At 34.8% G+C, this 15,396-nt stretch overlaps 1 protein-coding gene across 3 annotated transcripts; it reads right to left on the minus strand.

The window, feature by feature from the left end:
- Nucleotides 1-3,103: 3,103 nt before the first annotated feature.
- Nucleotides 3,104-11,226, minus strand: LOC133306601 (plasma membrane ATPase 1-like). 3 transcript variants are annotated; one of them, XM_061506918.1, is made up of 21 exons: nucleotides 11,173-11,226; nucleotides 10,623-10,742; nucleotides 10,441-10,539; nucleotides 9,924-10,061; nucleotides 9,646-9,780; nucleotides 8,469-8,648; nucleotides 8,162-8,368; nucleotides 7,902-8,021; nucleotides 7,333-7,452; nucleotides 6,976-7,098; nucleotides 6,420-6,524; nucleotides 6,048-6,192; nucleotides 5,198-5,359; nucleotides 4,879-5,117; nucleotides 4,749-4,781; nucleotides 4,578-4,659; nucleotides 4,309-4,469; nucleotides 4,022-4,222; nucleotides 3,750-3,932; nucleotides 3,372-3,550; nucleotides 3,104-3,258 (listed from the first exon to the last, which is right to left on the minus strand). In XM_061506918.1, the coding sequence occupies exons 1-21, from the start codon at nucleotides 11,224-11,226 to the stop codon at nucleotides 3,162-3,164; spliced, it is 2,883 nt and encodes a 960-aa protein (XP_061362902.1). In that variant the 3' UTR covers nucleotides 3,104-3,161. The 3 variants fall into 3 exon arrangements, with proteins under 3 accessions (XP_061362902.1, XP_061362903.1, XP_061362901.1); XM_061506919.1 differs by having other exon boundaries at nucleotides 4,022-4,201; nucleotides 4,303-4,469; XM_061506917.1 differs by having other exon boundaries at nucleotides 9,924-10,048; nucleotides 10,416-10,539.
- Between the last annotated feature and the right edge of the window lie 4,170 nt (nucleotides 11,227-15,396).

Here is a 15,396-nt window from a genome sequence, read left to right on the forward strand (position 1 = left end):
AAAAGAAAAAGTTAGCTCGTATTTTCGTAAGTTAAGTCTTCCGCTGTTTCTGTTTATATCATATGCATGTTAATTGAACCGGCTCGAGACGAGGATGTTACATTGATCATTTTTGTCACCTTGAATAACTGTTACTATTAGTAAACATAAGTTTAGTTGTTTTCATTATGTGACATTTATGGTTTGACAGGACGAACTTGATTGGAATGAAACATTGATAAAGGATTATGTGAGAAGCGAGGTAGGTGGCTTTCGAATATTATTAATCATTAGTAACCTAAAGTGGTACATGGATCTACTAGAGCTTTTATAAATAATCTCTTAACAATTAACAACTTTTATTTTATGTTTGACATATGGTGTGATCTCAAAAGCAATGTTATCATGATCAACATCAAAATTTGTCTTCTAATGACACTGGCACTAGAATGCTACTATCATTCGATTGATGTTGTAGTCAGATAAACTGTTATTACAACTCTTTCTTTAAGCAACTAACAATACATTACATTTATTCCAGCCAATGAGGATTTGTAAAATTATGGTTTATTTGTAAAATCTCTTTATTTTGAACTATAATGACCCCTCCCCCACTGGCAAATTTTATTATAGAGATTTAATTTAAGGATTTGGATGCCAAATATGTGTTTTTACCTCTGTTTAAGCAACCGACGGAGTCTAAAAATGAAAAAATGATGTAATAAGTATATTGATGTTCAATATATGCCAAACAAGTCATGTTTAGACAAAAAATGATAAATTTAGAAGTTTTATGATTTTGCATGCAAATAGTCACAATTAGTGATTCACGGTACATTTCGTCAAAAACGGTGCTAAAACCCAACTTTGAATTGTGAATATTGTTCCTTATGGAATAAAAGTGAATGTAAATGAGTACAAGATAATAAAATTGTATCGTAGCTTTGAGTTAATATTGGGTCAAGTTAAGTGAAATTAAGTGAGAAGAAAATACCCGTTAATTTGGCCATATGTCATATAAGCCTTAAGTAACTTAAAGAGACACTATTCACTATCTTCTTTATCTTCTCTCTCCTCTTGGCTGATCCTCCCTCCTTCCATGGGTGCTTGAGGTTTCAAATTTTCCTCTCACACTCAACCAAATGATTAAGTGTATTACATGAAATTGATAGGAAATCACCCAAGGAATCCATTCCTCTACTTATTTTGGGCTCAAATTGCTTGTATGAAGAGATCCTCCCTTCCCCCAATTTGTGGCACTATTCTTCAAAGAGTGAAAATATGCATTTGGATGGAGCTAAGCTAGGGTTTTGTTTGTTAGACCTTGTATAAATGATTGGAGGTAAGAAATCTTTATTCCTATGGTTTGATTTTCAGGATGTAAGTCTTGAAATATATGAGCATATTTTGTTGGAAAATTATTAAGTTTGAAATTTGAATTTGTGTTGGATTATTGATGAATATGATGTATAATATGAGGTGAACATGTATATCAGTGAAAAGTTTGGAAAATTCCATTGAATTCCTCCCTTTAGGCTTCATCCTTAGTGTACCCAAGTAGCGATTGATGTGCAAAATTTAAGTGTACACCTTGTGAAGGTTTATAAGTATGTGTATATTGTGAATTAAGTGGGTAATTGAAGGTATAAAGAAAAAATCCTATGTGATCCTTCCCTCTAGGTTTCGGACATTAGGGTTCCTATATGGTTTGAATATGCTAAAATTGTTTTGATGATGTGTTGAGGTTCCAAAGTATTGCATGAGTGTGATTATGAATTAAAATGACTTCAGAAATGATGAGAAACATCTTGGTTCCCTCTATGTATTCCTCAGCCTTGTGAAGAAAAAATGAGCATGAGTTGTGTTTAAATTGTTAAATGGATACATAGATAACTTAGGGACCAAGTAAGAGTTCTAGGAACCTTGGTTATGTAAATTGAAGAGATTGGCTCTCCCTAGGTCATGGTTTCGACCTTTACGGATTTTATGGGCTAGGAAGTTCTGAAATTTGTAAAAGGTATCTTAGAGACATGGTGGTGTCATTCCATGTATGTGCATCAGTTTGAAACCATGTAATTGCTTGTGGAACAAGTAATCTCCTACATGTGATCTAAATAGTAAGTTTTAAGAAAAAGTGGCAATGACTTATGTATTGGCATATGATTGGCATAAAGGATTAAAAAGTGAAACGTGATAAGACTAAATGGCATAAAAACCTAGGGGTGCGTCATAATGGTCTAAAATAAAGTATGCAATAAAGTGTGTGTGTGTGTGTGTCTTGTATAATTAAATGACTTGGTATCATTTTATGGAGTTTCATTTTGAATTCTTTCTCTATGTATGCTGTTAGAAATAGTGGCACGGAGCCAATTATGCATGCGCCCATGGATGGGTATTAGGTCCGTTGTTAGACAAAAATATGATTATATGATATGTTTAATATGATATGTTTATCAGGGATAGATTATGAAGGTGAGATTTAATCCCCATTTGTTCGGTTTACAACCGGTATGCTATCCGGTTTTAGACTCTATTTGGATTGACACTTGCTGTCATATTCATATGGTTAAGGGCCATTGCATATGGTCATGGATGAAAGATGAAGGTTTAGAAAAGAAATTACGAATGATAAGAAAAAAGGGACGTAGTACTATATATCTTGCGAAAACAAAATAAAGAAAAGAAAAGTTAGCTCGTATTTTCGTAAGCTAATGCAAGATTATAAGTTAAGTCTTCCGCTTATGCATGTTTTAATATCATATGTATGTTAATTGAACCAGCTCAAGATGATAATGTTACATGAACTGATCTAGAGTTGAGAAAAAGGAATTTTGCCAATTTACAGCTCTATCAGAAGAAAAATGACACGTGTATTTGTATATTATTTTATTGTCTTATTTAGAGGTTTGAACATGCATGTTTTCTGGCAATATTAATAAAATGTTTGCATATAAAGATTTTAAACTAACACAAAATAGATACAATAGCCAAAATAAAAAAATACAGAAGAAATAAGAGCAAACAACAAACAATGGTTTGAGTGAGGAGCACAAGAAAATTTAATCTTGTAACAGATGCATTATTGAAGTATAATTTGTCATCTGATACTACTAGACAAAGCCATAATACAAGAAATATTAGGATCACAGAACGGAACAATGACATAAAATAATCTTAATGTCTTAGACAGTATAGTGCCCGTTCACATTATCAATATCCAAACCCCTTAGCTTGGCAAAGGATTCCACTCTTCCTTTCAGAGTGTAAAGCTCTCTCAACCTGCATTAAGGGGGGAAAAAACTATATCTATGGAAAAGTGGGAGAAAAAAAACTATGAAAAGGTAAAATAAAATTATGAAACAGTTTGAGGATAAACAAAGACATTTATTTACCTTGCTATCTCTGCTCTCCTCCTAGCTTCTTCTGCCAATGTATTTATTTCTCTGAATGTGTGCTTCTCTGCCATCACTTTTGACTCAACAGAATGGAGGCCATGCAAGGTTCTCTGCTCAGCAGCCCATGCAGCCTCACGTGCTTCTCTACCAAAGTCATTTTTGTTGATGAATGCAGTCTGTTAATTTGCACCACCAAGAATTCATAGACTCATATTAGTACACTAATCATTATATATGAGTCGCAGAAACTATAATAACTCAAAAGGTATGCTTTTTTATGTTTTGAGCCCATCTCTTGTTAGACATAAGTTTATTTATTTTCTACACAAAGTTTTGCTAAATTTCTATCACAAGTTCTGTCATAGTACTACTCACTCTTTGGTTGACCACCAGATTCCAAGCCCTTCCACTTAATGCATAACGAACAGCAAACTTTAAAGGATCCAGAAGTACATAAGTTACAGTATTGAACAACCATATGACTCCTGTCCAGCCCCAACCTATACTTCTAATTCCAGCAGTTTTCCATGTGACTTTGGCAGATATAACAGTTGCAACCTGTAAGAGAATGTAGTTAAATGAAATAGTGAGGCTTTCCACTGAGAAAGTTCACATGGTTTGAAAAGTTTGAATAAGCAATGCAGTACCAGCTGAGCAATTATGAAGGCAATAACAAGCAAAAGACCAGGTCTTTCTGTGTAGGACCAACCCCTGGAGCGTGTAACAAAAATTAAGGCTTGACTAATTGTGCTGACTTGAAGATAGACAGCAGATCCCAACATTTCTTTCACTTCATCAGTAACAGGATCATCTGTATTGACGCGGAAGTGTTTCACACGAAAATGGTTCTGGAGCAGAATATTTTCATTATCATATCATTCTTACATAGGAAAGAAAAGTAAAAATAATGAACTAGTGGAAGTAAGATCCTTACAGGAAAGAAGTTTGTTTCATAAACAACCAAGAAGAAGATCACAGTCATTAGAGCAAGATAGCTTCCAAGAACAACCCCAGTTGCAAAAATTTCACTAAGCTTCCAACTATCAGGAGTTGGAGAAGGCTTAACCCTGTCTTTAGATATTGTCATGATGGTACCTACAAGGGTGCTAACAAGTCAGAAGATAAGTATGAAAGTATTTTGTTAAACAACGTCAAATTATAATGAAACTTTAGATTAAGTTGCTAAAAAGTTGCTAATATTACCATCATTGAGAATGGCAATGATTAGAACCATAAAGGGGGGAAAGTTAAATCTCCAAAAGCAGGTCAGTAACATGAAACCCAACTGAAATTACATAAAAACTGAAATGAGAAAAAGTTTGATGATCCGGTTCATTGCTGAATGAATATATTATACATGCTTAAGAAGCTTACCACAATACGAATAGTGATAGATACAGCATATATCTGCAAAAGGAAAAAAGAAAGCAAAAATCAGGATTTGTTGCCACACTAAGAATAATTAGGACATTTTGTACTCAAATTTTGATAGTTGTGGGATTACTGTGTAGTTTTTCATTCTCTGGAAAATTGCACGGCTAGTTAAAACTGCACTTATGATCACACTTAACCCAGGTTCTGTTAGTACTATGTCAGAAGCACTTCTTGCAGCATCTGTAGAATCTGCTACTGCAATACCTATGTCAGCTATCTTTAGGGCAGGTGCATCATTCACCCCATCACCAGTCATCCCACAAATGTGCTTCCTAGCTTGTAACCTCTTCACAATCTCATACTTGTGCTCTGAGAGAAACATAAGTTGTCAGAAATTGGACAAGTCATTAAATTAGAGCTCTCATTTGATAACTGCTTGCTTGGCTTACCAGGAAAGACACCAGCAAAACCATCAGCATTCTCAATGAGCTCATCAATGGAGACAGCACCTAATCCATCTTTTTTTTCACCAAGCAGTGATGAAGAAGGATACATGTTAGTTCCCATCCCTAGACGCCTTCCTGTTTCCTTCCCGATTGCAAGTTGATCACCTATAAGGTTTTTTTTTTTTTGCAGCATTAGCATATGACTAGAGTTTTGATAAATTGTGGACATTATAATTAAATTATTGACCCCAGAATTAAACTCCAGACCACTTGGTGCAAAGACTCTAATACCATATCATGAACCAATTCTCTCAGAAGTTTAAGCTGTAGAGAAGAACACATGAATGGTTTTATTATATCTCTAACAAACACAAAGAAGAACACGAGGTAGAATCTCTCGCTTGTAGACTGAATCACAAACTTCTTATTCCTATCTTCTTTATATCGCTAGATGTCAGTTACCATCCAATTTAAAGTTGATTTGTTTAGTACACTTTCTTCACTTCTCTACTGTCCTGGACAAATTATTTTGTAGGAGTTGTCTAAACAATAGAACGTAATTAAAAAAATTAATGAAATCGTGGTTCTCAATCATCTACCAGCATAAACAATGAGTTTTATTCTTGTAGTCCTTCCATGCATGGATAAAATTTCTCTATAGGTACCATGCATGGTTTATCCTCACCATGAAATTTTATCCAAATAGATGGTGGCATTTGTAACTTTTTCCACCAAACACAAATTACAAATTCACTTGAATCATGTAAAGGTATATGTCTAGAACTTGTTCTTCACATAAAGATTTCCAAAAAAAAAATTCATATTTTAAAAGCAACCAAGACCTTACACATACCAGTAATCATTTTGACACTCACACCAAGATCAAGAGCTCTTCTGATTGTTTCTGCACTATCATGGCGAGGAGGGTCAAAAAGAGGGAGAAGGCCAACAAATTCCCAGGGTCCTCCTGGACTGTCTTTATTCCCCTCAGGTACTTCCTAAATTGAGAAAAAAATGTATTGCTAATGTTATAAATATAATATAAAAAAGTCATTCATGTGTCTTCACCTAACAATTTAAACAGGTTAGAAATATAATATAAAAAACTATACATGAGCTTTCACTAATAGTTTAAGCTTTGGAAGAGTTGATTCGTGACACAAAAAACAATTATAGACATTAATATACTTATGAGATGATGAAGAACGCATAGAAGGATAAAGACCTGGCGTGCAACTGCAAGAGAACGAAGTCCACGTTCTGCAAATTGGTCTATAATTGCATGAACCTTCTGTGCAATTTCTGATTTGTTGTTAGAAAGATTGAGAATCTGCACAGTACATAGCAGAGTTAAATAATGATCTAACAAATGTTACTTTGGTATGTACTCTTGAGATATATAGTTCCACATTGGTTGTATGTGTAACTAATGTGGAGTTTATAAGGCCTTGGGCACTCCCACCCTTTGAGCTAGCTTTTGGGGTGGTGACCTCAAGGTTCTTTACATGGTATCAGAGCCTCGCTGTCCCCCACTTTCTCTTGTGGAGTTTCTTAGCACAGGTAGGATGGGCCTATTGCATTGTCCACGCTTCAAGCCCAAAGGGCTCTCGTGTGAGGAGGCGTGTTGAGATATATAGTCCCACATTGGTTGTATGTGCAACTAATGTGGAGTTTATAAGGCCTTGGGCACTCCCACCTTTTGAGCTAACTTTTGGGGTGGTGACCTCAAGGTTCTTTACATGTACTGTGGTTCTTTAAAGTTATAACTGATTATGTTTTACCTGCTCTGGTGCACCTTTGCTAACCCTGTTCATCTTGCCAGCAGCTTCAATGTATGTAAGTGCAGTTCTTTTATCAGTTGGATTGAATGGAAGGAAGTGAACTTCTTTTATTCCAGCTCGTGCCTTGCAAAATTAAATAACCATTAGTAGACTAACCAAATTTCAACTACAGAAGATGGTGGAAACTTGCTTTGCAGAATTTACAGCTAGAATAAGGGAAATTTTATTTATGTCAATATGGGGATACTAATTAAGCCATCATCTACCAAGTTGATAAATATTGTGAAATTCACTGCAAAAAGCAATGGCAATAAGCTTGAGTGTTGCCAATCTTGTAAGGAATCTTTGAACTTGTACCTCCTTTGGGTCTGCCAACATTGAAACAATTGCACCATCAATTGCATCCTGGTTCTCTAGCCTTGATGCTCTTGCAGCCATAAGTACAACCATATCCTTGTCAACACCTTTGGCAAAAACCTTTCAGATGTATCCCAAAAAAGAGAAAAAGATGTTATCATTTTAAAATAAGCATGCCATGTATAAACAAATAAATAGACACATGCACACATTTATATCTATTTATATATGCAGATTCAAATGGTTTCATATGAAAAGGATTTTTTCAGGGCTATATGATAAATTGCGAGTTTCTTATCAATTATTAGCATTGCTCTTCATTTTACCATAATATGTAATTATTCACCAAAGCAAGTTATTTATTTAAGAAATTGACTACTCTTGTTTCAGATGTGAGTAGAATATATTTGTGCTTGAAAGGAATCTCACATGTCATGCACAAAATACCTTTTAATATTTCAATATGTGACCCTACATTCTGATTTACCTGTTTCTATACTTAGACAGATATGGAGTTTATATCTAAATTGTTATTTTCAATTTTATTGTGGGAAGAATAAAATCAAAACCTCAATCATATTCTTGTCCACTGTAAGCTTGTTAAGAGTTAATGTGCCTGTTTTGTCACTACATAACACATCCATTCCAGCCATTTCTTCAATAGCAGTCATTCTCTTTGTTATGGCACCCTGCAAAGGGTACACCCATCATACCAATTAGCTAAACTGCAAAAATATATATAACCAAAACTTAGAAATAATAATAAAAAAATTTCTTTCAAAAGCCACTGAAATGTTGGAATCAATGTACTAATTGTATTATTACAAACCTGCTGAGACAACCTATGTGAACCAATAGCCATTGTAACAGAAAGGACAGTTGGCATTGCAATAGGGATCCCCCCAATTAAGAGCACAAGGAGGTTATCAATACCAACCCTATATCCCCTTTTCTGGATCCCATATATCACAATGATTTCAATAACCATCCCAATAGCAATTGAACAAATGCAGAAATTCCCAATAGATGTAAGAACCTGTAACAATTATGTGATGTCACTGAGCATCATCCTGACAATATACATAGAAAACATCATTCACACAACATTGAGGAGATAATAAATCCTATATATGAACCTTCTGGAAATGTCCAACATGTGTTGTATTTTCCACAAGATGAGCTGCCTTGCCAAAAAAAGTGTGAACTCCAGTAGCAATAACTACTGCTTCTATTTCTCCTTGCTTGCAAGTTGAACCAGAATATACTCCTTCTCCGGGATGTTTAGTGACAGGAAGTGACTCTCCAGTAAGAGCAGACTGAAATACACAGAAAAATAATTCTGAATGCAAGAATGTTCAGATATATAGTCTCACATTGGTTGAAGAGCAACTAATGTGGAGTTTATAAGGCCTTGGTCACTCCCACCCTTTGAGCTAACTTTTAGGGTGGTGACCTCAAAGTTCTTTACATGGTATCAGAGCTTGAGGTTCGATCCTCACCGCCCCCACTTTAAAGTGGAAGCACAAAAAAGGTAAACCAAAGATTGGGCCTGTTGCATAATCCACGCTTCAAGCCAAGAGGGCTCTTGCGTGAGGGGGCGTGTTGAGATATATAGTCCCACATTGGTTGAAGAGCAACTAATGTGGAGTTTATAAAGCCTTGGGCACTCCCACCCTTTGAGCTTTCTACCTCAAGGTTCTTAACAAAGAGGGTCATGTGTGGAAGGATATGATGAACTTGTGTTGGTAAGGATTTCAAAAAGGAGTGTCTCATCTCATCTATCTATATAATCAAATACTGAATTTCTTCTCCATCTAAAAATGTTATTTCCTTTTTCTTAAGCAATATTCGAGACCAGCTCAGAAATTTTCTATTTAGTTCAAATCTCCTTTTACTTTAACTTAGTTGATATGGTGCAAGCTCAGCCATTAAATAAATATAAGATGCTAAATGTTTAATTTATAAGAATACTTTGGCCAACCCTCCATATACTAAAAGATTATTTGAACTTTTATTTCTGTGCATAGATGCCAAACTTAAGAACATCAACCAACTTGTGCAAATTAATGTTTCTTGTGAGGCTTAAGTCATCCATTAGTAAAAGGAAAAATCCCGGTGCACAAGGCTACCCGAGTGGCGAGGATAGGGTTAAGGGTTAATTGTACGCAACCCTATCTTTGTATTTTTCGTAGAGGTTGTTTCCCAGAATCGAATCTGTGATCTTTCGGTCACAGGGAGCAATCTGAACATTGCTCCAAGACTTGCCCTCTAAGTCATCCATCAGTATCTTCAGAATATTTTTGTGATTTTTACCTGGTCAATCTTCAAAGGATCTCCTTCAAGGAGACGTGCATCTGCAGGAATGATATCACCAAGCTTGATGCTAATTATGTCTCCAGGAACCAACACTGAAGCATCTTCTTCACTCCATTTTCCATCACGGAGTACCTGTAAATGTAAATATAACGAGGAAGTCAAAGGAACTGGAAACAAGACAAGATAAGAAAAACATTGGAAGAGAAATCTGAAAGGAAAACATAAAATGCAATAATTCTGTAACAATCTATTGTTAAGTCAGTTAAAAGAAGAACCTTTGCTTTTGGGGCCAATCTGGCCATAAGGGCTGCAGCTGCATTACCAGCATTATTTTCTTCTATGAAACTGATGGTAGAGTTGATAACTAGCAAAATAATTATGCCAGCAAAATCTTGATAATCTGGAGGTTCTCCCTGCAGAATTAAGGAGTTGTTATGTTAAATTTACTGGATGATGGATTGCAACCAAACAGTTCTGAGAAAAGTAAAATTTCATTAATTGATACTGAAGCATGACTTTCCAATTTAAACCTATGACAATAACTAGAACAGTTGCAACCAAAAAATTGTATTCAGCACTCCTTTGTATAAGTAATTATATATATATATATTTTTTTTTGTAATAAAGTAATTATATTTTTAAGCTATATGTTAAATGTAACAAAAGGGATAGAAGAAAATAGTTTCATATTTACTATATATATAATTTTTCTATTTATTTTTTATCATTAATTAACTATGGAAAAACCATGGAAAAAAAATTAAAACCTCCAAAAATAAGGTGGAGATTTACCCCTCCATGTGCCATAGCTATAGCCATGATAGCAGCAGCTTCCATAACCCATGACAGAGGATTCCACATAAAGCCCAAAAACTTCAGTATCTTACTTTCCTGTACAAATATTAAAAATTATAAAAGCAACAATTTATAAAGGAGATATAAGAAACTAAAAGCACTGAAGTTTGGCTTTTAACCTTCTTTTCTTCAAGCTTATTGTATCCAAACAAGTCTAGCCTTGCTTGTACTTGCTCGGAGCTTAAACCTTCTCTTGTGCATTTAAGATTATCAAAAACCTCCTCAAGAGAAATGTTCTCCTACATAACACAAATTACATGTTTGTCAAATGCCTAATAATAATCATCAGGGAAGTATATTTCAAAATTTTCATCCTACTTTTCTATTAGTTTTGTATTTCTTCATCTTTTGAGTTTGGACTCAAGAAATACACAAAAAGTCATTGATTAAGTTTTATTTTTTCAAAGCTAGAAATAAGAAATTCAAAAAAAAAAATTCAGCAAAAGCAAAATAGCTTCTAGATAATTTCCCAACTAGTTAATAAACAACATAACTAATCAACATCAAGTAATCATCTGAAAATTAGCATGTCAGAAACTAAAATATGTTTTCTGTTCCAAATGGTAGAGGAATAAATATAACTAAGGACATTTAATACAGATGTTAATAGTAGTCTGATATATTCTGTAGAATTCCACGAAAGTACTTTGTATGATTTATTTCACATACCAGATCAACAGCTTCCTTGCTAATAGCTTCAAGTTCCATGGACCTCTCAACCATTTTCCTTCTTTTCCCCTTATCTGAACCTGCTCTATCTTCTACTCCCTTCCCAGCAAGAGAATATGCACTCTAGATCTCTAAATTCAAAACTAGAACCCTTCAATGTTGATTGATGAACACCAAAAATTAGCAACAAAATATAAGATGTGCCACAAAAGAAATCATAGTTAAGAAAATACATTTATAACTAAAATAAGCATAAATATACACAAATTTCTTAGTTCAAATATTGAGTTCTAAATCTTTGGATAATAAACCCAAAAGAGTTTATGTAGGGCCAACCCCAATTCACAAGATTCATCGACTTGCGGGAGTAGAGGTAAAAGTCAATTGTACGCAACCTTATCTTTGCATTTTTTTTGTTTTTTGTTTGTATATCCCTTATCTTTACATTTTTGCAAAAAGAATGTTTCCCTAACTTGAACCTGTGACCTTCCTATTACAAGGAGCAACCTTCTGCTGCTAGAAGGCTCACCCTCACCCAAAAGAGTTTATCTACTAACTAAAATTTTGGTTCTACATAACCCTACCAAAGTTGTGAGCATTACCAGAAACTAAGCCTCTTAGAGAGGCTTGAGAGTGTCTCCAAATCCTCAAAACACTATTTCAAATTCAATTGGATCCCCTTAGCTTAAACGATGTTAATATCAAGAATCCAGGAGATGACATTATACGAATGGCACAATTATATATATACATAAATAGAAGAGAAAGAGAATAGTGAGTACCCTCCAAACTCCAAAACCAATCAATGTCAAGCATTGCACTACACGTGCTTAGAATAACAAGAATGATAAAAACTATATAAGATACAATGCTTAAAAAGAGACACATAAAATGCATGTAAGACTCCGCCGGCCAGCTCCTGCAATGTCTGTAGCAAACAAAGCTACAAGTGTATAAATTTTGTGTGCAGATTATAATATTTATTCAAATATCAGTTACTTTTGCCGCCATGTCTCTATTTAATTTAGCTTTGAATCCAATGTTTCTTAGCATGAAGGTAAAATGAATTAATAATTCAATTGTACTTATTTTTCTGGCATATGTACTTTGCACTTTGAGTCACAAGTACCTATATCAAGTTAAATACCATTTGATTCGGTCACACCAATCACATTTACATGTTCAAATTTTGTTCGTTTGCTAATGTTGTGAGTATTACACTGGAATCACTACGTTAAGTTGAATTTGTAAAATGAATCGATATTTATATTTGTTTACGACACACACCAAAAATCCAATGGTTAATGTTAAAAAGAAAAAGAAAATTGTTGTCACCTAATTATATTAAGATTTAATATTTCTGTTTTTGCTACACAAATTTTTTTTCCTTCCATACTCATCTAAAAGTGAATGAATCTCGTTATAAAGACAAAAAAGAGAAAAATTTAGCAATACTTACTCATCGAGCTTAAATTTTTGGATTAAATTGGTTGTTTTGCTGAGGCTAAGAAAAACAAAAAACTCTTTCTTTCTCTGAAGGGATTTTTGGAACTACAATCGAGCTAGAAGGGGTGCTAAAGAATGAAATCAGCAATTTTCAAGTGAGTCTAACCCATTTTCTAGTGAACCCCTTTTTGGGAGATTGTGATTCTCTGAGGGAGGCTAAGGTATCTCTAGTATAAAAATAACCATCTTTCAGAGTGGAGTATTTTAATAAACCACCTCAATATTATCTAGTCTAGTGCTATGTACCTTTAATAAGGGTGGACATGATTCGACCCAAACTGGATTTTTGTTCAACAAGTTCAAACAACCGAACTATTTTATTTATCTAGTCAAACTCAATCTTACGTTGTTTCTAATTCCATGAAATGATTCCATTTAGCATCCTTAATTATGTAAAATATTTTCACTTAATATTACAATTATAAGTGAAAGACCAAATACGGTATGGACTGTCCGATACGTATTGAGCCCAATCATACACAGTTGAGACTTTTTAAGTGGTTATTGGCCTGGGCCAGGTACTGATGTTAGAGCGAGCTTGAGCCCTTTGTCCTTCACGTTACACCAAATGGGGGTACCTGCGAAGACACTCTGATGCTTAAGTCAGTATCAGAGGCAGGTGTTTTATGTTGTGAAAGTAAAGGATGATCGTACCTTGGTGGTATATCGTGTGTTTATATAGTAGTTGTGATGCTGCCTTTGTTAAGGCGGCATGGCTTCTGAGTGGCCAGCCTTGGGCTGCAGGTCAGGCAGGGGACCTGTTGTAGCCTTATCTTCCATAGTGTCTAGTAGTAGAGTTGTCGCGAGCTGGAGCTGTCTGTTGCTTACTGGTGCTAAGGCGCGGTGGTGTTGCCTTGGGCCTTAAGTTTACTTCCTATAGAAGACATCACATGCGAGGTGAGAGTCGCGTGCCGCGATGAGGCCATCGCGTCTTGTGTGCCGCGATGAGGACATCGCATCTGTGCTTGTTCCTTGTGCTTTGTTCTGGGTCTTTACTGGGCTTGGGTTTCCATGTGTTAGTGGACCCTGATTGGACCTATATTTTATCCGGATCAATAAGGAAGTAATTAATTTTAAGTAATTGAACTACATGCTAAACTATAACTATTTGAACTTGTTCTACAGAGTAAGATAATGAAACCAGATGTACTGGTTGCTAGTTATTTTACGTATCAGCTTAAGTATCCTAATAAGAAGAATTAGTACCTTCGCAAGAAATAAGTATCTATATTAATTATGTGCTCTTCATGAGGGAGGGTGTAGTATTTGAGCTCTGATTATGTATGATCTAGATGCTATAGTTGGTGCTAAGTATATGATTGGTAGCGTCGTACCACGTTTTCTGATGGTTTTGGAATTATGGGGAATTGGACTTTGTAAATTTAATGTTAGGTAATGGTTGGTTTTTTTTTATCACTATAGATTTTTTTTTGATAATTAATTATTAAATTGACCCTATTTATAAATTATTTTAAAAATTTAATCTCTCTAGAAAATATAACATCAATCTGTCCATGTTTTACCGTTGACCATGAAGCCTACCCGGGTATACCCCTACCTATTTGGATATATTTTAAAAAAATTTATCTACCTGGATATACCTCTCCCTACCCAGGTATATTTCTTGAATTTGGAAAAATGTTTGAATTATTTACCCGGGTAGAGAGGGGTGTACTCGGGTAAATAATCATAACCTTTCGTTGTAATCAAAGTGAGCACATGATAATCGAGCTACTAAAACAATCAGAAAACGATGCTACAAGCTAAGTTTCAGCTAGAAGAGTAAGCACAGTAGCGTAACTTGCTTGAAAGGATGAGGAAACGGTAGATGTGCGACAATCTTGAAAAACAAACAAACAATAAATCCAGTTAGAAGAGTAAGCACAGCAGCGTAACTTGCTTGAAAGGATGAGGAAACGGTAGATGTGTGACAATCTTGAAAAACAAACAAACAATAAATCAAGTTAGAAGAGTAAGCACACTAGCGTAACTTGCTTGAAAGTATGAGGAAACGGTAGATATGATGTTCATATTCAGCTATGATTATTTATCTGAGCACACCCCTCCCTATCCGGGTAGATAATTCAAACATTTTTCCAGATTCAAGAAATATATCCGGATAAGAAGGGGTATACTCGGGTAGGTAAAAAATTTCAAAATATACCCGGGTAGGTAGGAGTGTACCCGGGTAGGCTTCATGGTCAATGGTCAAACAGGAGCAAATTCGTGTTATGTTTTCTGGACAGGTTAAATTTTTAAAATAATTTATAAATAAGATCAATTTGGTAATTAATTATTAAAAAAAGGTTAAAATACAATTTACCCCCTTAAACTTTGGTCGTACTTCAAATTACCACCTTATACTTTTAATTGTTTCAATTAACCCCTCATACTTTGTGATGATAACAAATTAACTATTAAAATTTTGTCTAACGGTGTTAATTTTATTATTTTATTTTTTAACAATTGGACAGATTCTCAAGGAAGCACCCCTTCAGCAGGAACAAAATCTCAAGGAATGACAATTGCTGAATTTTCATCATGATCCAATATCCCGCTCCCAATCAAGGGGTGCTCCTCCTCTCCCTCCAGCAAGAAGGCAATGGAAGAGAAAACCATACAATAAAGGATGCCAAGTAATTTAGACAATTAAAACAATCATACCAGAGAATAATCTAGAAGAGTTTCTTATCAGATCCACTGCTGGATTCGAGTTTA

Source organism: Gastrolobium bilobum, unplaced genomic scaffold (genome assembly GCF_033153095.1).
Source record: "Gastrolobium bilobum isolate Gb01-03AN ecotype WA unplaced genomic scaffold, APGP_CSIRO_Gbil_v1 utg2894, whole genome shotgun sequence".
NCBI lineage: Eukaryota > Viridiplantae > Streptophyta > Magnoliopsida > Fabales > Fabaceae > Gastrolobium > Gastrolobium bilobum.

Bases quoted from the DNA above. Each gene is read 5' to 3' on its own strand.
- LOC133306601 (XM_061506917.1), bottom strand. From the start codon at position 11,226: ATGGTTGAGAGGTCCATGGAACTTGAAGCTATTAGCAAGGAAGCTGTT. The intron at 4,223-4,308 runs GTAAGGATCTTA...ATTCTGCTCCAG, and splicing joins ATGAAACAAACTTCTTTCCT to AACCATTTTCGTGTGAAACA. The intron at 3,551-3,749 runs GTGAGTAGTACT...GCAAATTAACAG, and splicing joins ATCTGGTGGTCAACCAAAGA to ACTGCATTCATCAACAAAAA.